Source organism: Myxocyprinus asiaticus, chromosome 5 (assembly GCF_019703515.2).
Source record: "Myxocyprinus asiaticus isolate MX2 ecotype Aquarium Trade chromosome 5, UBuf_Myxa_2, whole genome shotgun sequence".
In the NCBI taxonomy this organism is placed as follows: domain Eukaryota; kingdom Metazoa; phylum Chordata; class Actinopteri; order Cypriniformes; family Catostomidae; genus Myxocyprinus; species Myxocyprinus asiaticus.
The window spans coordinates 54,453,354-54,480,310 of record NC_059348.1 but is presented as its reverse complement, the minus strand read 5'-3'; the positions used below and the strand labels follow the sequence as shown (position 1 = coordinate 54,480,310).

Genomic DNA, 26,957 nt, shown 5'->3' with positions numbered 1-26,957 from the left:
TCACTCAGCACACCCTGGATTCGAACTCGCGTCTACAGGGGTGATGGTCAGCGTCAATAGTCGCTGAGCTACACAGGCATTTTTAAATGTGTGCTATCAAATTACAGTTTTATGCATGATTACATATTGATTACATTACCAATCAGAATCAACGAGGGCAGGGATTTACAAATAGCAAATTGTTGTTTGATTTTGATCAAAACATACAACAAGTGTCCAAGAGAAATCAGATTAAGTTACCTAAAAAGTATAATTTCAGTTTTAGTTAACATTTCGGAAGTCATCTACCCAACACTGTTCTTATTCTGGTTAAGCTGTTCACATGGGTAATTAATACAACTGTTTCTATCAGATATATGCATTTTACAAATGTGACCTTATTTTTAACTAAAAAATACTGTGCATTTCTTAATCAGAGTTTTGGCAATATTTGTCAATACATTACTCCGTTTTGTAGTCCGCTGTGTTTGATGCTTTCAAATGCTATTGATGTGTTTGTGTTTCTCTCTCACAGGTGTATGAAAATTGGCGCGAGAATCAGCCGGATAATTTCTTCGCAGGTGGCGAGGACTGCGTGGTGATGATCTCCAGAGAAGACGGCAAGTGGAACGATGTGCCCTGCAACTATAATCTACCATACATCTGCAAGAAAGGAACGGGTGAGTTGCACTATTTAACTGCAGGCAGAAAAGTCAGATCTGGCTCTGTGTTAAACTTTCTGATGGTACCGCAGTTGAATGTAGCACCTCAGTCTTGATTCTTTGGGTCTTTGTGACATTTCAATGGCTGTGATTTCTCCAAACGGACCCTGAGCTGGACTCCTGGGATGTTGGCGTTCACTAGAGTACTCAGCTAAACTCCGTCTCTGAATCAAGTACAATGAGGTCTCAGTTTTAGGGTGAGAATTCAAACCCCATTGAGGGGCTTTCAGATTGGCAGTGTAAACCCTGGGCTCCGCACTTCAATTCCCACGATACCTTTCTTTATGGGCTCTCCAGTTTCCTGTGGCTCTGAATGTGCTAGTGTCGCCAGAGAACAGATTTACGGCTGAGCTTGTGGCCTCATGCCTATTGAATCAAGGCCATTTTTTTTACTAATTGAAAAGGATATTTCTGAAATTTGAAGAAATCGTATTTTCCCACCTTGTCGAAGTGCATTAAAATCGCCATGGATTATCCTACTTGTACCATGGTCACTTGCCAGCATTGATTATTTACAACCGTCATTGATTTTTACAGCGTATATTTTGACTGGGAGAATAACGGTAATGGTTAACTTAATCTACAGGTAGTCAGATCTAGAGTTCTGCCCATTCTAAATCAGACACAGAGAAAAAGTAGTATAATAATATTACAGTTGTTTGGATACCAATCACTCTTTAAAACTGTGAATTTCAATACTCAATCCAGCAATAATAATAGCCACATAATGTAGAAGGGTTGACACTCCTCAGAACACATAATATTTCATTCCTATTGTTTGTCTTTTTCACATTAATAAGGTAAAACCGGAGTTGCTGATGTGACAAGTTGCACTTACTTGTACATGATGAGAAGAAAATCCACCAAAACGCTCCAAACCTACAGACCTTCACCTCTGAGACATCCATATGGTATCCATTAAGGATGCATGATTCACTGAATAAAGAATGAAATCGTGATGTGACCTTAAACGATCACAAAACAGCAAAAGGCTGCGTGTTATGAAACAGTCGAGATTCAGAGCTTCAGTCAGCAATGTGCGATCGTGGGGCGCCCTCTAGTGCACATGTTGAGCAGGGCAGTAATTTTAGATGATGTTTATCATATTACAATATGAATCGTCTTGCCTTGTCTTGCCGGACAGCAAAAGATGCATTTGATGGGTCACGGTGGTTACCTTCTCTCCCCCTCTGTGCGAAACAGCTGAATGTCAAACCATACTTTCCTCAGAAGTGCTTTGGGTGATGATACAGGGCTGAGGAACAGTCTTTTCCGTGTTTCCTGTAGCACTTCACAGTTGATTTAAAGAGGCACTGCATGACTTTATGTTGTTTTGTGATGTGATGGTTAATCCCAGCCCTGAGACTAAATTCACAGCCAGAGGTCGTTTGAGGCATAAATCTCTTACAATGTCTTATTACGAGGACAGCCGAGTAGGCGTGTTAATATAGAACGTTGGTTAAAACTGACCGGAACTACCTGTGCATTAAACAGTTTTAATGCACGCATTCCAGCCAATCAGAATCGAGTAATTGAACAGACCATGTTATAAGCGATTTTATCACACTAAAATCATGTTAGCATGCATATTGTTCACGTATTGTGGCTATACTTTTGAAACAGTGAGTATTTTAACGTTTACGGATTGGCCTCCATTGACTTCCATTGTAAGTGCCTCACTGTAACACAGATTTTTGCCTTTTTTTAAAGAAAAGGAGTGACAAGTCAAAATACATTTTTGTGGTAATCAATATTATGCCACAATTATGCTTTCAATTTAGCTTAACTTGTATTGAACCTGGAACATTCCTTTAAGTTGGATTGTAAGTTCCATGAACTCAATACAGTAAGTTCAGCAAACTCAAAAATATTGATTTTTTTTTTTTACAAGTAGGTCTAAATTCAAGCTCAATAAAATAACATTTTTAAGTACAGCTAACCATAAGTTTCAATATTCTTGATATTAAAAGATATTCTTTATTAAGCAGATCCATTTTTCTAAATAAGCTCATGTGTCAGCCCCACCAAGCTAACAAGTAGTTGGTCCAACTTAAAAAGGGGTGTAGGTAACAATTACTTAAAACTAATAGAAGTTAAGTCAACTTATTAACTGAAGAAACTTCAAAGCAAATCATAATGTTTCCTCAGAGAATCCACTAAATGTGCAATCCTGTGCAGTTATTTTGCAAAAAAAAAAATAAATAAATAAATACATGTTGTCAACTAGTAAGGTGAATATCGGTAAGGTCAATGTATAAAAAATACAATCCAAGTTATTTTTTATTTGTATAGCACTTTTCACAACACACATCGTTTCAAAGCAGCTTTACAGGAAATCATGCATTAACAAAAAAATGAAACTGTAAGTCTTAGAGCAACCAACATCCTGATGAAAATATTACTTATTAAATATCTTATCATAAATACAATATATATTTAATAAGAAAAATTCCTTGTCAAAATCATTTTTTTTCTGCCACAAATGCTCTCCTCAGGACTGAGAATCAGTGATCAAACTGAGCATGCTCAAAAGCCTGTAAGTTCTACGAACTTGAAATTCTATGTTCTCACTGATTAAAATGTTAAGTTGCTCACACTTAAATGGCATAACAGTTGACTGTAATCTCAACTGTTTCTACATTAGTTCAATCAACTTTTAAAATTGAGTTTATTAGGGTTAGATGAAGGCAAATTTGTAGAAATATCCATAGATCACAATCTTTTAGTTTGCACAGGCAATATGATCAGATCCAAAGAGAGATAAATTTAGCTTTTTACCTTTTATTTTAATAAATATTTAAATAAAATTGTTTTTAATGATCAAAATCCCTAAGAAAGGGTCTCTATTTCAACTTTCAACTGTTAAAACTTTTTTAGTCCCCCACAACATAAGTGCCTATGCCTATGTCCCAAAGTTTTGATGGGTGGAAAGTGTATGTTATTTAAATCCCAAGAGACTCATAAATTTAGACTTTTTACCTTATATTTTATTTTCTTTAAAAGCAGTTGTTTTTATAATAAAAATCCTTAAAAAAAGGAAGGGTCTCTATTTTAACATTTATGAAAACTATTTTACCTGCTCTCAAACCCTGGTCTCCCGCATCATAGGTGGCTTTTCTAACCGCTACTCTTTAACCCTTGTGCGTCAATTAAAAATGTTACTCAGAGGTCCTTAGAGGACTGCCATAATAATATTATATATTAATATTATTTTCCACTATTCTAACCAACATCAGTCCTGATCATAACTACCAAATATTCATTCATTTTCAGGATTTGAACCCTTTAAATGCCAGTTTGTTTATATAATGCCACTGTTGTTTTTTACACACACACACACATTTCTCAATACACACATACAAAACACACACACACATTTCTCAATACACACATACAAAACACACTCTGACATCCATACCGACACACACACACAATTTTATCTGCATCATTTATTCAGTTGGCCTGCAGTGCTCAGCAAACAGAAAATAGGGGAAAAGCATGTATTTGCTCCATAGGCTAAACATGAGAAAAATGGCGCCATCTGGTGGAAAATATTCAACATTGAAATTTTGAAGCCAGGGCACCGGAATGAAAGCATAATATCATAGAATTCATGATTTTATGCTTTAATGGCACTGGGATCAAATATTGCAGTTTTAATGGGTTTCAATGGGGACATTTTTGTCCTGAAGGTCCTGAGTGTAACTATTTGTGAACACAGTGTATTATAGATGTGTTATAGGAACTGAGGTTGAAATATCAAAATTCCCCCCAAAATACACACCTTTGGCAACATTTATGCCGTTGCCATTAACACAGCCAAAATGATCGAAAATTGAGAACTGTGTAATTTTGGAAAGGTCACGTATTTACAATTTTATTGTGTAAATTGAGTATTGTCATTTTTTAGTACATATTTTCACATAATCATGTAACAATTTGTTACTGTTGTCGTGTATGTTGTTTTGTTTTGTGCCCACACTGAAGTGCCCCCTCGAGGATTAATAAAGTATTAAATGATATGAAATTTGACAAATATGGAAGCTGGATTTTTAACAATTGCTGGGGAGTAACTAACTAAAATTAGCAATGCTACTGACTTTTTTAACTAAATTTTTCAGTAGCGCCTACCTCAGCTATTTTCATAACAGTGTCGCTTGTAACAAGCTTTATTTTCCAACAAGTAGCGCTGTAACGTCACAAAACAATACATTTGTCACACTGTATTGTGAACGCAGCAAACACGCTCATCTGAACCGTCCTCTCTCTCTCTCTCTCTCTCATGAAGCACTGGGAAAACCAAATCATTTAAGTGAATCAGTTCTTTCGGACAGTTCATGTAAATAAACCAGTTATAATAAACGATTCACTTATATTTAGTGTTTGGAACCCCAGTTCATTCATTCAGACAGTTTATTTGTTCTTTATTTAACCAGGAATAAAACTCACTGAGGTTAAGAATCTCTTTTACAGAAGTCTCCTGACCAAGATTGGAAGCCGCAGAAGTTTTACAGTTATAAATAACATAAAACAGTTGTAAAACAACAACAATTAACTCTGTAGCAAGGCACAGCACAAACAAAATTTGGTTACACTTTACAATAAGGTTCCATTCGTTCACGTTAGTTAATGCATTTAGTATCATGAACAAACACTTACTGTAACTATATATTATTTACAGCATTTATTAATCTTTGTTAATGTTAGTTAATAAAAATACAATTGTTCATTGTTAGTTCATGTCAGTTCATAGTGTATTAACTAATGTTAACAAATACAACTTTTGATTTTAAAAATGTATTAGTATATTTTAATTAACATGAACTAATATTAACAAATGCTTAATACGTATTGTTCATTGTTGGTTCATGTTAACTAATGGAACCCTATTGTAAAGTGTTACCCAAAATTGAAAACATACAAATAGATTGGGGGGGGGGATTTTCTCCCCTTTTTGGAACGCCCAATTCCCAATGTGCTCTAAGTCCTCGTGGTGGTGTAGTGACTCGTCTCAATCCGGGTGGCGGAGGACGAATCTCAGTTGCCTCCGCGTCTGAGAACGTCAGTCCGCGCATCTTATCACGTGGCTTGTTGAGCGCGTTACCGCGGCGACATAGCGCATGTGGAGGCTTCACGCTATTCTCCGCGGCATCCACGCACAACTCACCACACGCCCCACCGAGAGCGAGAACCACATTATAGTGACCACGAGGAGGTTACCCCATGTGACTCTACCCTCCCTAGCAACCAGGCCAATTTGGTTGCTTAGGAGACCTGGCTGGAGTCACTCAGCACGCCCTGGATTCAAACTCGTGACTCCAGGTGTGGTAGTCAGCATCAATACTCGCCGAGCTACCCAGGCCCCCATTGGAATAGTATTTAAAACATTTGCAAATTGATAAATCTTTTGCAAATTCTCAAATAACAAATTTGAACCATTAGTTCACATAAATGATTCACTGATTCAATTGAGCCCTGTGAAGCCATAAAGTGATTTTGCTTTCTTTTTTAAGCGTAATATTTAGTCAATTGCTGCTGTTTATTACTACATTTTGACTCTGTTACTCCGTAAAATATGGCATTTTCTAGTTTTATTAGTTTAGTGTAAATGTAATGTCACGCTAATAGCTTAATGTCACTATAATTAAATATATAACCACTAGGCAACTGTTACATACACTTGTATCTGATTGTTATACATTTACAAATATTTTCCTCTTAAATAGTTTCAATGTAGTTAGCTGCTTTTTGTTACTAACTTGTAGTGTATTTAACTACTTTTTTAAGAGTAGCTTGACTGTAGTTTAACTACTTTAAGTTATGTAGCTTTCCCAACACTGATTTGTATACTTATATTTTCAATCAGTTTTGATACACTATATTGCCAAAAGTATTCGCTCACCCATCCAAATAATTGAATTCAGGTGTTCCAATCACTTCCATGGCCACAGGTGTATAAAATGAAGCACCTAGGCATGCAGACTGCTTCTACAAACATTTGTGAAAGAATGGGCCGCTCTCAGGAGCTCAGTGAATTCCAGCATGGTACTGTGATAGGATGCCACCTGTGCAACAAGTCCAGTCGTGAAATTTCCTCGCTACTAAATATTCCACAGTCAACTGTCAGTGGTATTATAACAAAGTGGAAGCGATTGGGAATGACAGCAACTCAGCCACGAAGTGGTAGGCCACGTAAAATGACAGAGCGGGGTCAGCGGATGCTGAGGCGCATAGTGCGCAGAGGTCGCCAACTTTCTGCAGAGTCAATCGCTACAGACCTCCAAAGTTCATGTGGCCTTCAGATTAGCTCAAGAACAGTGCGTAGAGAGCTTCATGGAATGGGTTTCCATGGCCGAGCAGCTGCATCCAAGCCATACATCACCAAGTGCAATGCAAAGCGTCGGATGCAGTGGTGTAAAGCACGCCGCCACTGGACTCTAGAGCAGTGGAGACGCGTTCTCTGGAGTGACGAATCACGCTTCTCCATCTGGCAATCTGATGGACGAGTCTGGGTTTGGCGGTTGCCAGGAGAACGGTACTTGTCTGACTGCATTGTGCCAACTGTGAAGTTTGGTGGAGGGGGGATTATGGTGTGGGGTTGTTTTTCAGGAGCTGGGCTTGGCCCCTTAGTTCCAGTGAAAGGAACTCTGAATGCTTCAGCATACCAAGAGATTTTGGACAATTCCATGCTCCCAACTTTGTGGGAACAGTTTGGGGATGGCCCCTCCCTGTTCCAACATGACTGCGCACCAGTGCACAAAGCAAGGTCCATAAAGACATAGATGAGCGAGTTTGGTGTGGAAGAACTTGACTGGCCTGCACAGAGTCCTGACCTCAACCCGATAGAGCACCTTTGGGATGAATTAGAGCGAAGACTGTGAGCCAGGCCTTCTCGTCCAACATCAGTGTCTGACCTCACAAATGCGCTTCTGGAAGAATGGTCAAACATTCCCATAAACACACTCCTAAACCTTGTGGAAAGCCTTCCCAGAAGAGTTGAAGCTGTTATAGCTGCAAAGGGTGGGCCGACGTCATATTAAACCCTATGGATTAAGAATGGGATGTCACTTAAGTTCATATATGTCTAAAGGCAGATGAGCGAAAACTTTTGGCAATATAGTGTATGCCTTGTAATAAACTACACATTGAAATTGAAACAACATGTTTTGCATCAACCCTGTTACATTCCAAATGTTTTGGGGTTGAATATTACAACATAATGGGGTTGACCATATATGAAGGGACAGATACATTTCTTTAAAAAAAATGCATAAAACATTTTAGGAAAAAAAAACATAATGAGAGCTTAATATTAATAATAAAAATAAACTGTAATGGTAAAAAATGGCAACATGCAAATTGGCAGATATTGGGATGAAAAACAAAAATGTTATGTCTTATTTAAAAGTTCTTTTGCATGAAAGAATTTGTTTATAAATCTCTTTGTGTTATCTCCACTTGTCAGTTATGTGCGGCACGCCGCCTGCCGTAGACAACGCCTACCTAGTGGGTCGCAAAAGGTCACACTATGACATCCACGCAGCAGTGCGATACCAGTGTGACGACGGGTTCTTCCAGCGACACATACCGACCGTCCTCTGCCGACCCAACGGAACCTGGGAGCGTCCCAAGATCATCTGCACCAAGTGTGAGTCTCAAACTGTTTATAGATGTTTAAATAACTCTCCGAAAGAAAAAATCTCAGTTGTTTCTCTTGAGAGCAAATTGAGACCTTCGCTATACTTTCCTGAAAGAAACTATCAATGTAGTGTATTATTTTAGTCATACTATGTAATATGTGACTGTTTGTTCATAATAACATTTTGTCTCATACCAGCACGAAGATCTCACCGCTACCGTCGGCAACACCATAGATCCCGCCGTGAGCATCGAAGACACCGCCGACATGGGCACAGGGGGCGGGATTAAGAGTTTCCGTGACCCCGAGACACCAGTTTCTGTGCTTTCACAGTCCGAAAGTTCAGAGGATATCAAAAACAGACCCTGAAGGACAAAAACAATCACTCACATCTCCTTCTCTTCGTACAAATGTTTTCTTTTCGATTAAACCTTAATTTTTTACTGCTGTTTATTAAAGTTTATTTAGGATTCAGTAACCCGGTTTGATCATGTTTGGAGAGAACTTTCTTAAATAACAAACTCTACAGTCCTTAGTTGGACCCCATAACTTAATACACAGAGGGTTTTTACATGCAAACTGGCTCTATGTACAGGATATGTGAGTCAGTTTATACATGCAGTCTGCAGTTATGGAGGACACGGCTGATTGGCATTTATAGCATAGTTGGATTGATTTAAACAGCAGCCGAGAGTTCTTGTAGGTAATGCATTGTATTTGTTTAGCTTTAGATTTTTTGATTTATGTAATGCTTTAAAGATATGTAATGAATGTTGTCCAGATTCCCTGAAATGAAAGAACTAATGCCCTTCATGTTCTTGCCAGCTTCTATCACAAAAAAGGAGTTGTGGGAAATTCGAATGGAAATTTGCGGATGTGAATTGTGGTCATTTTGTCCACTCAAGTACTTGTCAGATAAAAAACAGAGCTCTGGAGTCAACAGCTAAACAATTTTTAAATCGTTGGTCTTTGTTAAAATGCAAACGTCTTTGGCTGTTGCGGACTGAGGCCATGTCCACACTAATGCGTTTTTGTTTGAAAATGCATTAATTTCGCTACATTTTGGCCACACTGAGACAGCGTTTTTGTCTAGCGAAAACAGGGCTTTTCAAAAATGCCCTCACGAAAAATCTAGAGGTCTAGTAATCTAGCTGCAAACTTGCCGCAAATATGCCACTCATTATTTTAACATGCAAACCAGCTTGTGATTTGCCGCAAATGTTTGCCAGAAGTTTGCAGCTCTTCGCCAGTGGTGGTGAACCTGCAGCAAACCTTTGGCAACAATGGACAATTTGGCAATGAAGAGTTTTCCACAAAGCTCATTTGCATGTGAAATAATCAGTGACGAACTTGCGGCAAGTTTGCATCAAATTTGCCAGAACTCTCGATTCTTTTAAGGGTGCTTGCCCAAGTAGATCAATTGGAAAACACTGTCATCGCATTGTAGTGTGGTTAGGGAAAACGGAGATGTTCGAAAACTATTTTTCTTGTGACGCAGTCCTACAAAAAATCTAGAGGTCTGGCAAACGTTCTGCAAACTAGCCAAAAATGTACGGCTAATTTGCCACTCATTATTTTCACATGTAAATCAGCTTGCGATTTGCCGCAAATGTTTGCCAGAAGTTTGCAGCAAACCTTTGGCAACAATGGACAATTTGCTGCTACCGACAAACACTTCTGTGGCAAACATGTGGTAACATTGAAGAGTTTGCCGCAAAGCTCATTTGCATGTGAAAATAATCTGTGGCGGACTTGCGGCTATTTGCCAGAACTCTCGGTTTTTGTAAGGGTTAAACCCAAAAATATCAATATGCCGGCTCAAGTTGTAGAGGCTTTGTTGTGCCTGTTATCCACTATGATGGCGTTGTTAAAGATAAATGTTACCTCAAGTACAACCTTCACATTGCATTCCTTCAAAGGCGACCGGAAGTTTACTCAGAATTGCTGAGGCGGAACACGAGGACAATTGCGTTTCAGACCGTACATGGAAATGATGCAGAGCCACACTTCTTACGTTTTTTACACATGCGCAGTAAAGGGATTTAAGTGTTTTCAGATGTTTCAGTGTGGACAAGCAACTTTTGGAAAATGCTTGAAAATGGCAGTTTGGACAGGGAGCACTTTGAAAACGAAAACGCCATTTTCAAATTTATCCGGATTGATTCGGACGTAGCCTGATAGTCTACATGTTGACACAAATCGGATGAATTTTATTGCAAGACTGCGACCTAAATGATGCCACAACCAATCACAATATAAAAAATTAGCCCCCTTTTCTCGCTGTTTTTTTGCATCTAGCACCATGAGCATTGTTTTTAAGATAGTGTGTCAAGTTAAATCATTAAAAATAGCACCTGGATTGCAAGTTACCATGTTGAGAAAAGAGCGGTTTCCCTGGGTCGCCCGTCTCAGGTGCGCTTCGAAGCCTTCCTCGGTTCTTGGCGGCAGGCCGTGAGACGAGGGGGCGTCTGCTTCCTGCGGGTGGCTCCACGCCAGGGCCGCTGCCGGGGCGGGCTGCGGCAGAGCCGGTGTTGTTGCCGCAGGGGGACGCCCTTGGCGACGAGCAGACGGGGTGCGGGATCTTGATCCACGCCGGGGCAGGATGTGCTGAATAACCTCCGTCTGCTTCTTAACCGCTGAGAACTGCTGGGCAAAGTCCTCAACGGTGTCGCCGAATAGACCAACCTGGGAGATGGGGGGCGTCAATTTTAAAATCGTAAAAAAATAGCGCCCGGATTGGAAATCACCAAGTTGGATGCAATCCAACAAATTTTACTGCTAGGCCGCAACCAAAATGACATCATAACCAATCACAAAATAAAAAAAATTAGGCCCTTTTGGGCACATTTCTGTATAGCTGTTACTGGATTTCAATCATTCTGAAGTCAAGTCACAAAACTTTTAGATCATTGCTGTCATTGTCGAGTACTTAGGTACTTGTGTCCATACCTAATATTTATAAACAATCACTGCACTCTGCATTCTCTGTACCATATGATATGTTACATTCTGATGAATTTAATTTGCATGTGTTTGCTAAAGAGTTTAGTGTGTTTCCAAAAATCTAGAATTACTAATTGGTGAGATGACTAAAACTAGTGGTTCGAGTCGAGCGGCTGCCCTGTCTGATTTGAGCTCATTTGTGTGTTGGATCGAGGTCTTCTCGCTCAGATGATCTCTGTAACGCTCTACACATCAAACAGAGATGCTTAGAGGTGCTTGTCATGTTTGTGTGTTGATTTAAACATCACACTATCATCTCTGTGCTCAGTGCATAATTGTTCACGAGAGTCTGTTTGAGTGATTCAGAAGGTGTTTGTTTCCTGAGCATATGTCTCCGTTCTGATTCTCATGCCCTCTGAAAACATGAACAGGAAGAATGTCGATGCTCCTGCTGCTTTTGGCTCTGATGAACTTCAGCGTTCATTAGCAAACCCTGTTGAGGTGTGAATCTGACATGTTTTAGGATTTTGAGATGGTTCCTTTTTACACGTAACAGCTTGAAGTGATTAAATGTGTCCTCACCATGTGTGTGTATCACAAGCCCTTTTCGAAATTTAGGATATGAATTATAGATATCTACATTTCAATTTTTACTAGTTTAAAATGGAATTACTACTAGTGAAAATGCTCATTGATATGGGCTAGGTTTGCACTAGTAGCACTAGACATCATTCCTCGCAGAAATACCCATTCTTGATATCAAAAATGGTATTTTAACTAGTAAAAATGAATAATTGTACTAGTTACAATGAAGCCTAATTATTGTTATCAAAACATTTAATTGTGTATATCTATAATTCATATCTGCCACGTGATTAAATGTCAAAGAGCTTGTGAGTGTGTGTGTGTGTGTTTCAAATGTTTACTAGATAAAGATGATACTCATTAACTACAGTTCACAAAAACACACACACAGTATGTTTGACACAGAATAACCCAGTAACCCAACATAACCCAGTATTTTTTGTAATGTCTATTTACTCTGTCTTCAACACACAAATATGTCTGTTTATAACATGTATTCATTAGTAAACATGGTGTTAGATAAAGGCAAATAATCCGTAAAATAATCGAACTGATCAACTCCAAACTTCAAAAATCAACTTTCAGCTTTGTGTATATAAATTGCGGTGAAGTTTGGCGGTCTGTGTCCTTTTGTTTTACTCATAAATGTATTTACTCCTCATCATTCAGTGTTTTACTTGCTTTTACGAAAATTTCACGCAACACAACCATGTTCACAAACATTAGAGGTTTTTATTCTAAAGGCTGATCACATTAAATTAGCCAGTTTGATATTGATATTGTACAATATTGTTTGATTAACTAACCAGAATTTACGGGGAAACCGGTGTTTGACGCAATAGCTAACATTATTTAAAATGCCCCCTTAGATTCAGAAACAGATCAATATTTAAGTCCTTTTTTTCCAATAAATCTCCACTTTCACTTTCACATTCTTCTTTTATTTTTGCCGATTTGTATTCTTCGTGCATATCGCCACCTTCTGGTCAGGGAGGAGAGTTTATAGTAAAAAAAAAAAAAGGACTTAAATATTGATCTGTTTCTCACCCACACCCAGAGGCGGACTAGTCATCGGGAGAACCGGGACTTTTCCCGGTGGGCCGGCCACAAAACGTGGCTGCAATATGCCAAAGTGGGCCGCGATATGCCGGATGTTATGCACATTCTCACAACACGTATGGATTACTTTTATGCTACCTTTAAAAGTTCAAACTTGCATTGTGAGGACCTACAGAGCTGCGATATTCTTCTAAAAATCTTCATTTGTGTTCTGCAGAAGAAAGAAAGTCATACACATCTGGGATGCCATGAGGGTGCATAAATGATGAGAGAATTTTCATTTTTGGGTGAACTATCCCTTTAAACTGATGAGCGCCTTAACAATTACCTACAGCTGTTGGCCAATCCACTTATAGTTTAGGTTGCCACGGTTACCACCCACATCAAAGCATTCCATTTTGCAAATGCAATAGTTAAACATGCTCTTTGTAATTCTAAAAAACTAGCCTCCGTTACGCATGCTTTTGAAATCCTAATGAGCCGATTTGAGAGATCTGTTTGAGTGGGATTTCAGATGTTCCCACTGCTGCACAGTCTTAATTCAAATCTCCTACAACATTACAGACACCCTCGTGAAAAGATCAAGGCTCATTTAGGTTGATCAAAATTCATATTGTAGCCCATTAAACATAAGTAGGCCTCAGGAATGTCAGAAGGGATATGCAGCAATATCTGAAACATATATAAGATATACAGTATACTGTAGATGAAGTGGGTGTAAATATGCATCAGTGCAGCATCATTTTGACAGTGAAAATTCAATGCATACATTTCATAACTTAATAATTGATTGTAATTGCTATGCTAATCCTCAATCTACGCTTTCATTTCTTATCCAAAATAAAAATGAACATATTTTCAGTGCAAAGTTCCTGTCCCCATTCTATTTCTGTGTGTAAACAGTCTCAGTGTTACATTTGTGTCTTTTATGAATTATTATGAATTGTGCTAAAATAATAAAATCAAATTGAATCATGTCCAAATTTTATATCTATTTTTGTTATTTTATTATTAATCGTACTAAAATAATCAAATCAAAAGAAAAAATTAATTGTGACCAAATTTCAGATTTATTTATTTTTATTAATCGTACTAAAATAAACGAATCAAATCTAATTGAATCATGGCCATATTTCAGATGTATTTTTTTTTATGAATTATGAATCAGACTAAAATAATGTAATCACATGAAAAAATTAATTGTTAAAGAATTTCATATTATTATTATTTTTTTTAATTATAATGAAGTGTTCCAAAATAATCAAATCAAATTTAATCGTGGCCAAAATATTAAGATTTATTTTTTTATGTATTTTTTTTTTTTTTTTTTTTAAATCATATTAAAATAAACGAATCCAATGAAAAGTTTCATCGTGACCAATTTTAGATGAATTTTTTTATGAATTGTTCTACAATAAACAAATCAAATTAAATCGTGGCCAGATTTCATTTATTTTTTTTTTTTTAAGAATCATCAATTGTAATAAAATAATCAAATAAAATGACAAATTTAATCGTAACTAAATTTCAGATTTATGTATTTATGGATTATTATATATCATAGTAAAATAATCTAATGAAATGACCAAATTTTATTTCTAACATTTTTTTTAATTAATTATTATGAATCACACTAAATTAATCGATTGAAATAATTTTTTTACAAATATTTTATGCATTATTATGAATTGTACCAAAATAATCAAAACAATTAAATATGAATCATGACCAAATTTTAGATGTATTTTTTTATGAATTATTATGAATAATATTAAAATAAAACAATTAAATGAATAATTAAAAAGTGACCATATTTAATCATTTAAAAAGAATATTTATAGAACCCAATTGCTGTCAGAGCAATGATTTTTTAACTCCAAATCCTGATTGGACGAGCCTTGTTTGAAACTGTTGTAAAATGCCAATAAACAGACTACAGTTATGCTAAATAACTCTATTATTGGGGGAAGAATTGTTTATTCTGATAATTATTAGTAACTTTCATTAAATATTGGTGTCTATTATCAAATTGCTATTACTGTTGTTTTAGAAAAGCGATAATCCACTCGAGATCATGCGTTACAGTAATTTTACCGTGGTTAAGGCTGTTTTAGGACAACCATTGGTAAAAACACTATAACACAACACTTGAGGCTTATTGTTTTTACAATCAATGAGACATACTGACATGCTTCATTTATCTGTCTGATGGTAACCGGGTGAAAGATCACCAGGGCAACTGAAGTGACACCGCAGTCCTGGTGATGTCATCACCTCTATAGAGCCAGAGGTCAGAGATTTGATTGGATAAGACAAAAAATATATAATCAGTGACAGATCTGTGTAGGGTACAAGTCTAGATAACTCTGAATGAATCTTGCCGCTTCTAGTTTCTCAGTGTTGCAATATTATAAAAAAATGGCATTAATTACGGTAATTCTGACACGGCATGAACGCAGCATAAATACCAAGGAACTAAACACACATCATTCAGACGCACCCGAGCCTGAGCGCAAACAGCCTTTAGGGTTTCACAGAGTGATGTGATCTCTTGGCTAACAAAATGTGGCTTTAGACAAACATGTGTCAGAGTCCATTTTTATTACGATTTTACCACATGACTCATTTACTGACGAGAGGTAAGCCATGCATGCAGATTCACACATTCACAAAAATGAACCACTTATACTATAAAACACCATATAAAAAAAGAAACACAGGAAGGATCAGTATAACTGATCATTGTTTTATGATAACCGATACGATGGCCAATATTGTAAATCTATACTGTACATTTTAACACTTAAACACTGTGTTCACAATTCAATGCTTTAAGTAAAATCAGGCATCTACACATTTTTATGTACAGTAGAATAGATGGATAACTGTTTAGTACTTTTGTATCCTGGCATATAAAAAGGAGTATACTATTTGAATAAAAAAAACAAAAAAACAACATGACATGATGAGCTTCAAATATCGGCCTATTATCAGTTATTGTGAACAAAGATCAATACAATAACAATAATGTTGATACTAATCATTCTTTTTGTGTTATGAGAAATAACCAATATGATGACATCAAAACATTTGAATGTACAGTAGAAAATCACTCGCTTCCAATGTCTGCCTAATCAGACTGATAACGATAAATTAAAAATAATAATAATAATGTTGGCCGATACTACTAATTATTTATATGTTATGAGCTATAACTGATATAATGACATCAGAACATATTAATGTACCGTATAAAATTATCTGCTTCTAATATCTGCCTAATAAGACCGATACGTTAATTAAAAATATAAATATTAATACAAATATTAATAATAATAATAATAATAATAATGTTGGCTGATACTAATCATTCTTTTTTATGTTATGGATAATAACCGATATGATGACATCAGAAAATATTAATGCACCATATAAAATTATCTGCTTCTAATATCTGCCTTATTACACTAATCTGATAATTAAAAATATTTCTAATAATAATAATAATAATGTTGGCCGATACTAATAATTATTTTTTATGTTATGGGCACTAACTTATATGATGACATCAGAACATATTAATGTACCGTATAAAATGATCTGCTTCTAATATCTGCCTAATTAGACTAATATGATAAGAACAAATATTAATAATAATGTTGGCTGATACTACTAATTATTTTTTTATGTTATGAGCTATAACTGATATAATGACATCAGAACATATTAATGTATCATATAAAACTATCTGCTTCTAATATCTGCCTTATTACACTAATCTGATAATTAAAAATATTTCTAATAATAATAATAATAATGTTGGCCGATACTAATAATTCTTTTTTATGTTATGGGCACTAACTTATATGATGACATCAGAACATATTAATGTATCGTATAATATTATCTGCTTCTAATATCTGCCTAATAAGACCAATACCTTAATTACAAATATAAATAATAATAATAATAATAATAATGTTGGCTGATACTAATAATTATTTTGTATGTTATGAGCTATAACTGATATAATGACATCAGAACATATTAATGTATCATATAAAACTATCTGCTTCTAATATCTGCCTTATTACACTAATCTGATAATTAAAAATATTTCTAATAATAGTAATAATAATGTTGGCCGATACTAATAATTCTTTTTTATGTTATGGGCACTAACTTATATGATGACATCAGAACATATTAATGTATCGTATAATATTATCTGCTTCTAATATCTGCCTAATAAGACCAATACCTTAATTACAAATATAAATAATAATAATAATAATAATAATGTTGGCCGATACTAATAATTATTTTGATGTTATGGGTAATAACCGATATAATGACATCAGAACATATTAATGTATCATATAAAATGATCTGCTTCTACTATCTGCCTTATTACTCTAATCTGATAATTAAAAATATTTCAATAATAATAATAATAATAATAATAATAATAAGGTTGGCTGATACTAGTAATTATTTTATATGTTATGGGCACTAATTTATATAATGACCAGAACATATTAATGTATCATATAAAATTATCTGCTTCTAATATCTGCCTAATTAGACTAATAAGATAAGAAAAAATATTAATAATAATGTTGGCTGATACTACTAATTATTTATATGTTATGAGCTATGACTGATATAATGACATCAGAACATATTAATGTACCGTATAAAATTATCTGCTTCTAATATCTGCCTAATTAGACTAAAACAATAATTAGAAATATTAAAAAATAATAATAATGTTGGTGGATTCTAATAATTATTTTATGCTATGAGCAATAACCTATATGATGACATCAAAACATTTTAATGTACAGTAGAAAATTGTTCGCTTTCAATTTTGGCCTAATCAAACTGATATCAATAATTTGAAAAAAATAAAATAAAATCATGAAAATAATGTTGGCTGATACAAATAGTTATTTTTAAGTTATCAGCAATGTGATGACACCAAAACATTTTAATGTGCAGTAGAAAATCCAGACTGATAACATGACATAAAAACAGTTTAATCTACAGTAGAAAATCATTTGCTTCCAAAAAACAAAAACACTAATATTGTCCGAAACCGATATTTTCACTGATAATGTGTGCATCCCTTCCTCTTACCAATAACTTGGGAAAGTTTCAGTTGAAAACAGCATCTGTCCTTTAAAAAGCTCCCAGTTGATGCCCCAGTTGTCCCACTGAAGATGTTTTTATTTCAGGTTTCTCCATCACAGAGGTTCTCTATTGCACAAAGAGGTTCTCTGTTTGACAATTCATCTACATGTTCTTGCAGTTGAACTGTCAGACATCTATTGTTTCTTCTTGCCATTGCTGGTTTGTTCAGGTGGGATGTTCTTCATGAAGAAGGCGTGATCTGTATAGCAGCGGACGGCGAGGAGCACAGGCACCAGCGCATACATAACGTTCAGTGTGATGACTAGACGCCACTCATCTTTGGGGATGCGGTAGGTGAACGGTGTGCGCGAGTGCAGAGATGCACCGATGTGAGTCCACTGCATCTGTGGAAACGTCAGAACAAGAACTTGTGCTTTAAAGACCCAATAAAAATGCTTGATTAGTTTACTTTTTTGTGTGTGTGTTTCCAATTAAAATAGAAATTTGGGACATATTGAAGGGCTTGTGCCTTTATTTGTAATAGCCAATAGCCTTCAGTGTACAGCACAGCCATGAACCATGATTTGCTATTCAATTGCAGGTTGTATGGGGGAGGGACATTCTCTCTCTAGAGAGAATTTGATTGGAAAAAATCTATTCAGTGCAACATGAGTCATCAATATTTTTGGTCTGTTTTTCTGTAAGAGAAATTCTGTAAATTGTACAAGCGTACTGCATACATGCACGGTAATTTTGTCAACTTTTAAGACTACACTAGCATACAAATGAGTTCAAAGCTGGTAGACTTCAACTAGAAGCTACAAAACTTACATTTTGATGTCATGGGGTCTTCAATAGTATTCATGGACAATTTATTGGTGACTATATTGGCATTGGCCAATATCAGCATTTTAAAAATTAGCAAATAGAAATAGAAATATTTTCAGGATTTTATCCCAAGTGAAACTTACGTTTTCTAGCCAAGTTTTAAAATGACTAAACAGTTATCCTTCTTTACTACCTTAAAGTATGTTTTGACGCCTGAGTGCGCTTTAAGATTGGGTTTCTAGATTGAGGTTTCACTGAACACTTTTTAAACAACAGGCAAAACAGTATACATTTTGGATATATGCCATTGTATCAGTTGTTGCCCGTAACAAAAATAATTATTGGCTCAACCAAAATTTCTGATTCAGTGTATCTCAATTTTTCCCTGGACTAATATTCAACCAGTACAAAACTGAATATCAGAACCTATTACAATTCTTTGTTAGAGAAGTACTAAAAAAATTACACAGCTATTTATCTCAAAACTAAATTCCATTTGGAAGTGCCTAAATGTTTACCTGAGCTATAGCACCTGCAAGGAACAGGGTCCAGTCCAACATCCAGGTACATCCGGGCATGTACAGCCCATATACACACGCTGTCAAGAGCGGTAATCCATAGAACAGAAAGACCAGCATCTACAAGGACATGGAAATAAGATAGTTTGATCAATCATGTATCCATCTTAATGATATGTGTACATTCTGATTATAGGTTGCATCCCAGTTTACATAGTATTTATTATATACAGTAGTATTGAGTAGTTCTTTGAATATGCAAATTAGGATCAACCTTTAGTGCAAAACGAACACAGTGAGCTCACCATGACTTTTGGGAAGCCCACGTTATCTTTCATGTACGGCTCGTACTGGTAGATGTAGTTAAAACAAGAATCCAGAGAACATTCAAGAACAACCTGTTGAAGATAAAGAGTAAAAAACAAAGAATGAGTAATAGGATGGATGGATGGATGGATGGATGGATGGACGGACGCCGGATGGATGGACGGATGGATGGAATTGATAAATAGATGGATGGATGGATGGGTGGATGGATGCCGGACGGATGGATGCCGGACGGATGGGCGGATGAATGAATGGATGGATGGAATTGATAAATAGATGGATGGATGGATGGATGAAATTGATAAATAGATGGATGGATGTATGTATGTATGGATGGATGGATGGATGGATGGATGGACAGGTGAATGGACAGATCAATGGGTGGACAGGTGGATGGATGGATGGATGGACGGATGCCGGATGGACGGACGGATGGATGGAATTGATAAATAGATGGATGGATGGATGGGTGGATGGATGGGCGGACGAATGAATGGATGGATGGAATTGATAAATAGATGGACTGATGGATGGATGGATGGATGAAATTGATAAATAGATGGATGGATGGATGTATGTATGTATGGATGGATGGACAGGTGGATGGACAGATCGATGGATGGACAGGTAGATGGATGGATGGACGGATGCCGCATGGACAGACGGATGGATGGAATTGATAAATAGATGGATGGGTGGATGGATGCCAGATGGATGGATGGATGGATGGATGGATGCTGGACGGATGGACGCCGGACAGATGGGCGGACAAATGAATGGATGGATGGAATTGATAAATAGATGGACAGATGGATGGATGGATGGATGGATGAAATTGATAAATAGATGGATGGATGGATGTATGTATGGATGGATGGATGGATGGACAGACATATGGATGAATGGATGGATGGACAGGTGGATGGACAGATAGATGGATGGACAGGTAGATGATGGATGGATGGATGGACAGATGGACGAATGAATGGATGAATGGATAAATGGATTGATAAATGCATGGATGGATGATGGATGGATAAATTGATGGATGGATGATGGATGGATGGACAGACAAATGGACAAATGAAAGGATGGATGGATGGGAAGATGGATGAAAGGATGGATGGATGGATGAATGGACGGATGGATGGACAGATGGATGGAGATATACTTACAAACCCTCTGAACACAGTGAAGATCATGGTTGCTGAGAGACTCAGTATGAGAAGAAGGTCTATGGGTCGAGACAGCAGTCCCTTTCTCTGCTGTGCCTCCATCTACAAACAACAGAAAACCATGTTTGTTTGGACTTAACAATACTCTACTTTAAACTAAAGTACTACTTCCAAATAGAGACAGTGAGGCAAAATGTTACCCTCTGTTTGGCCTATACCATTGGATCTGATCAGTGGGTTTTGAGGACAAAATCAACACAGAACTAAATCAAAGAAATGAGCTTGATATGATTATATTTTCAATGTTCAGTTGAAAAAGTCATCTAGAATATCACCTTGTCAGCAGGAATGATTGACAGCTCTCTCGGCCTATTGAAAAGCTTGGTTGCCGCCCATATGGGTAAAAACAAGAAGGGAGCATTTCTCCAGAAAGCAGGCTGGATGTTTTTCCCATATTTCCCTAAAAACACAGTAACACAAATAATGATATATACAGTAAGGGTGAAAATGTATTTAACTGCCATATAACAACGTCTCAATATGCAAGTAATTTTAGAAGAGACAATGTTCATCAGTTAAAATTATGAGATTATTATATTTTGGAGAAATGGAAGTTGTGCTTACCTACAATGATGCCTGGGATGAACACGATCTGATTAGCTATCATAGATCCCGTCCACGCCAGAGCCAATCCGCGGAACGGCTTCCTGTATGAAGTGAACACCAATACTAAGACATCTAGGGTTGGGACATTACTGTGCTACCACTCAATAAAGGTGTCATAAAAGTACTCCATATTACTTGTGCACCATATTGCATGTCTTCTGAAGACAACGATGTGTTTATCTAGTTAGGAAAATAATTTTTACCCTGCAGCGATCCGATGGACCATGATGAGGAGCAGACCGTAGTGAACGACTCCATCCCAGTAGCTCATCATGATGCAGTGGGCGGTGCTCAGGTAAGGCTCCCCCTTTGAGAAAAATGAGGTCTACATTAAGTATATTTGTGTGCATTAAATCTGTGCGTGTATGTGTGCGTGTGCTTACCTTGCTGATGTAAAAGTCCATAAAGCCTTTGATGAACCCGTCCTGCTGTAAAGCATTTGTCATGGCAACAACAGAGGTGAAGGCAAACACAGCAAACACTGAAACGCACACATGGAGAACATCACCACTTTTAGCTCTACATTTCTCAGTCATGTCTTATCTGACACTCTCTCTCTCCATCAAACCCAAACAACCCTCTATCCTGGTTATTTCTGTCTGGCTTTCACATTCTTTTCCTCGCAACTATCGATTAATCTCCCAGACAGCAGAGGAATGATGGCCCATGGCAGTCCAGGTGAAGAGTTCGATCTTTCCTCATTCCCAAGCTGAAAAGCTCAGGAGATTCAGTGGAGGTCTCAGTTGTGATTTAAGTATCAACTTTGTCTCAGATGTTCTTTAGGCATTCTGACTACTACTTAAATTTATTTCATTTTTAAAGCACTACAAATGACCAAGATGTTGCTCTTTCATAGCTCATGTGACTTGAAGGAATAGTTCACCCAAAAATGAAAATTCTCTCATCATTTACTCACCCTCATGCCATCCCAGATGTGTATGACTTTTCCTTCTGCAGAACACAAATGAAGATTTTAGAAGAATATTTCAGCTCTGTAGCTTCATACAATGCAAGTGAATGGGTGCCAAAATTTTGAAGCTTCAAAAATCACATAAATCAGCATAAAAGTAATCCATTGTTTAAATTCATATCTTCAGAAGCAATATGATAGGTGTGGGTGATAAACAGATCAATTTTGAAGCCCTTTTTTTACTATAAATTCTCCTCCCTGCTCAGTCAATCTCCACTTTCACAATCTTCTTATTGTGTTTTTGGTGATCCACATTCTTCATGCATATCACCCCCTACTAGGCAGGAAGAAGAATTTATAGTACAAAAGGACTTAAATATTGATCTGTTTATCACCCACACCTAACATATCCCTTCTGAAGACATGGATTAAACCACTGGAGTCTTATGGATTACTTTTATGCAATTTTTTGAGCTTCAAAAGTTTGGCACCCATTCACTTGCACTGTATGGACCTACAGGGCTGAAATATTCTTCTAAAAATCTTCATTTGTGTTCTGCAGAAGAAAGAAAGTCATACACATCTGGGATGACATGAGGGGGAGTAAATGATGAGAGAATTTCCATTTTTGGGTGAACTGTCCCTTTAAGGGAATTCTCAATTGTAGGTATATTATTTATATTGAGATCTCTAACTTTTGATTGCAGACTTTGGTATCTTGGCAAATCTCTGCCAAGTTTCTATATATTATTATTATTAGTTTTATTATTATTTTTGCTCTCCATTTAATCTCATTGCTGTCTAGGAGAAACAACTGAGATATTAAAGAGATCTCATTTGTGATGTTGTCTTTTCGATTGGGTGAGTATACATTTTAGGCATTAGTAATTTGTTGTCGTAATATTGCTCTCCATCTACTCCTGTCAGTATTATTGGACTTACCATAGAAAAGTGGATCAATACTTTTCTTGCTCTTCACACTGAGGTTTGCCAAGAGAAATATAGTTGTAAGAACCGTTATGCCAATTGCCAAAATAACCTGTGGACTGAATGAGAAAATATGTAGTTAAAGTCAGCAGATCTAATAATAATAATAATAATAATAATAATAATAATAATAATAAAAATCAACGAGAAAACATAATTTTAATTAATATCAGTATTTGGATTAATCTCACGAAAACATGTCCAGGTCATATTTCACCCCAAAATAATAATAATAATTATTATTATTATTATTTTTATTGTGCATAAAAAAATAAGCATAATTTAGCACCATTTTTGCATTTTGACATTATTTTCATGATCTCCACCAAATTGTTATTCTTACTATTATGCATTCAGATGTTTTACTTTGAAGTTTGTTTGTAATTCTCTCCGTATCTCAGTGATGAATCTCACTAAATTTAAAATGTAATGATATATATATATATAAAAAAGGTATTATATATATATATATATATATATATATATATATATATATATATATATATATATATATATATATATATATATATATAAAATTATTATTATTATTATTATTATTATTACAGTAATGAATATTTATGGTGTAGAGGAAATGTTTTAAAATGCAAATAAATAAATAAATAAAGAGAAAAAGAAAATCAAGAATAGGTTTAGGTCCTAAAAATACGCTTAATTTTCGCAAAATAAATAAATAAATTAATAATAATAATAAATAAAAGGTTTCTTCTCATCAGATTCCTTTATTAAATTGATTAAGCAATTTAATAAATAAATTGATTTTCTTTACTTAAGATTTACGCATTTGAATTTCATAACAAAATTCCATCGAACTGAATTGTCATTTTTAACCAAATTAAATTAATAAAACTTAAAATATTTAGTTTTTATTTTGTTAAAGATTACTCAATTCAATTCGATGGAATTTTGTTATGAAATATAAATACGTCAATCTTAAAATTATTATTATTATTATTATTATTACTATTACTATTATTATTATTTAATGGAGCTCTGATCAGAACGCCTCACAGAATGGCTCGATTGAAAATAGAAGTTGGTTGCCCTCTCATGGTCTTGAAAACATTGAATTCTGTCACACTAAGGCACACAAAAGACTCCAAGAAGTCTAAATTTTAGATCTTGTGAGCTAGAATAAAATTCACTCTTTTAAATTAAAATTTCAAATGTAATTCTTTAATATCAGTAATATCTTATTTAACATGCAATGTTTTAAAACAATGATATAGGTGGCAAACTTACTCTTGTAAGCAGGACACATGGTTCATTGTGTAGAGAACAAACGGTGCTGTCAGAGACAGAATTAAAACACTGATCTCTGGAGGAAAATCCATTTTAAAAATCCACATAAATCTGAAACGTGTGTTACATCAATAGAGCTCTGTTGAACTACTCTCACAGAAATATAGCAATACAGCCTATTAAAACAATAAGCTACTAAGATAGAGACTTTTTAAACTGAAAACCTGCTATGAATTGTTTCCTGAGATGTAAAGTTTAAAGGAAGCTCTGTCTCTCTGTGTGTCCTTCAGCACGGATGATTGAATCAGCATGAAATCTCTTCTAAGCTTCCAAAGTCCCCGGACTCTGAACTATTACACGCCCAACAAAGAGTCTAATGATCAATGAACCGTGCAATATTAAAACTCTCCATAGGGTGGCGCTATTATGATGCACTAACTGGGGTTTTGTCCTTCACAAAATATTTCCATGGTAACCATATTTCTTTTCTCGCCTTTTTAAATTGCTGTTATAAGTAAAACAAGTTAACAGGACAGTCCCATTTACAACCAAAAAATAAATAAAATTTAAAAAAAAATTTAAAATTTTTTTTTTAAAAAGGGTAGCCTATATCGACAGTTTCAAGTCGAAATTGAAGGCTATAAATTAATATATATATATATATATATATATATATATATATATATATATATATATTATTATTATTATTATTATTATTATTATTATAAGCTTTATTGTTTATTAAAACAATAAATTGTAAAATTTGGTTTATGTGATGACCATTTACATTTATTAATAAAATCAGTTTCCATAAATCAGCAATACATTTATCGTATGCCATGCTTTATGTTCAATATTATTATCAAAATAAAACAAAACAGCCCTTTTCCTTAAATGTACAGTATATCAATACCAGTATTCACCCTAATAAAATATTCCAAAGCACACCACTATGGTTTTGAATAGACACAGTCAAAGAAAAGGTGGACAATGCTTTCAATTTCAATGTTGCAAAAAGCACATTTTAAATCAATGTCTTTACTCATTTTTGCCACGCTTTTTCCATGGTTATCCACCGTAATAAAAAATAATTAAGCTGTACTCAGGTATTGTTTGAAACAGACTTTTTTTGACGAAGGCAACAATGTATTCTCCACGGCGCATTAATAGGCCACAGTAATCATTAATTTCCATATTATATATAAAAATGCCATGGTATTAACATCTGATACCATTACTTTACCATGGTATCAACACAGTGATTTTTATATACAGTATATAAATATATATATATATATATATATATATATATATATATATATATATATATATATATATATATACTGTATATATAATTTTTTTATTATTATTATATATATATATATATATATATATATTTTTTTTTTTTTTTTTTTTTTTGCATCAATCCCAAATCCTTTAAACCTTGCATTTTTTCAGTGCATTTTTGTTGTTTTATATATTTTGATAATGGTGACACACTGGAAAAAAATATTTTGTGGTCAAGTAAATATAGCAGAAAAGATTTAGTATTTTCTACACTGAATAAGTTAGTTTAAGCATGAACTTGAAAATATTAAATAAATTCTACATTTGCAATCAATTCAAACATGTAAAAATGTATGTTCTAGCTTTTAAGTAAATATTATTTATGATTGTTTGTTATCTTTACAATGCATCATCATGTACCAATCCCAAAGTATAAAATCTTGCCATTTTTATTCGCTAATTTGAGTACATTTCACAGAAAACTAAAATAAGTACATTTTGAATTACATTACTTTTTGAAGTTGGTGTTCCCACCATTCTCCATGCTTAAATAATTAATGAGCTTGCATGGTTTCACTGTTTGCTAGTTAATTTACACTGTTTTTATGTGAGTTTGTAGTTAAGTTTGGTAACTTCTTGTTTTGTGAAGTCTGAAGTTCATTTTCTACTCCAAATTACCCGTTCTCGATCCCAAATTTTTTTTTTCTATTTGTTACCATCATCGTATTTTGTGCACCAACTATTGAGGTCTGCATACCCAGCCCTGAAAGTTTTTCAATCCTTGTAATGCAAGGGGATATTGTCTAACAGACTACAGAGCATTAAGCTTCTGTATGTGGTGCACGATTAAACATATGTTTATAAGGAGTTCAAAATGTGAAAAGTTTTATTACAATGGTCATTTAATCAAGTACCGTGTACATCAGCTTTGTAAGTAAA

General features: G+C 35.2%; 2 protein-coding genes across 5 annotated transcripts in view; one reads left to right on the top strand and one right to left on the bottom strand.

Moving 5' to 3' along the window:
- The window catches only part of LOC127441326 (neurocan core protein-like), an 80,644-nt gene extending 68,114 nt beyond the window's left edge, over positions 1 to 12,530 (top strand). For both annotated transcript variants that reach the window (XM_051698609.1, XM_051698610.1), the window contains exons 14-16: positions 515 to 659; positions 8,167 to 8,349; positions 8,539 to 12,530. In XM_051698609.1, coding sequence (XP_051554569.1) covers positions 515 to 659; positions 8,167 to 8,349; positions 8,539 to 8,630 — 420 coding nt within the window. In that variant the 3' untranslated portion in view covers positions 8,631 to 12,530. The remainder of the gene's footprint in view (positions 1 to 514; positions 660 to 8,166; positions 8,350 to 8,538) is intronic.
- A 2,988-nt stretch (positions 12,531 to 15,518) lies between these two features.
- On the bottom strand, positions 15,519 to 25,063 carry LOC127441352 (transmembrane 6 superfamily member 2-like). 3 transcript variants are annotated; one of them, XR_007897297.1, is made up of 11 exons: positions 24,732 to 25,001; positions 23,427 to 23,530; positions 21,958 to 22,055; positions 21,778 to 21,881; positions 21,533 to 21,615; positions 21,244 to 21,368; positions 20,909 to 21,010; positions 19,712 to 19,804; positions 19,407 to 19,526; positions 17,189 to 18,464; positions 15,519 to 16,867 (listed from the first exon to the last, which is right to left on the bottom strand). XR_007897297.1 is itself a non-coding variant. In XM_051698674.1 (11 exons), the coding sequence occupies exons 2-11, from the start codon at positions 24,755 to 24,757 to the stop codon at positions 18,255 to 18,257; spliced, it is 1,065 nt and encodes a 354-aa protein (XP_051554634.1). In that variant the 5' UTR covers positions 24,758 to 24,777; positions 24,956 to 25,063; the 3' UTR covers positions 17,002 to 18,254. The 3 variants fall into 3 exon arrangements, 2 of the variants coding, with proteins under 2 accessions (XP_051554634.1, XP_051554633.1); XM_051698674.1 differs by lacking the exon at positions 15,519 to 16,867 and having other exon boundaries at positions 17,002 to 18,464; positions 24,732 to 24,777; positions 24,956 to 25,063; XM_051698673.1 differs by lacking the exon at positions 15,519 to 16,867 and having other exon boundaries at positions 17,002 to 18,464.
- Between the last annotated feature and the right edge of the window lie 1,894 nt (positions 25,064 to 26,957).

Excerpts from the sequence above, each read along its gene's own strand:
- LOC127441352 (XM_051698673.1), bottom strand. The coding sequence starts at position 24,838 with ATGTGGATTTTTAAAATGGATTTTCCTCCAGAGATCAGTGTTTTAATT. Across the intron at positions 23,531-24,731 it reads CATGTGTCCTGCTTACAAGA|TCCACAGGTTATTTTGGCAA; the intron begins GTAAGTTTGCCA and ends TTTCTCATTCAG. Across the intron at positions 19,805-20,908 it reads TCACTGTGTTCAGAGGGTTT|GTTGTTCTTGAATGTTCTCT; the intron begins GTAAGTATATCT and ends TATCTTCAACAG.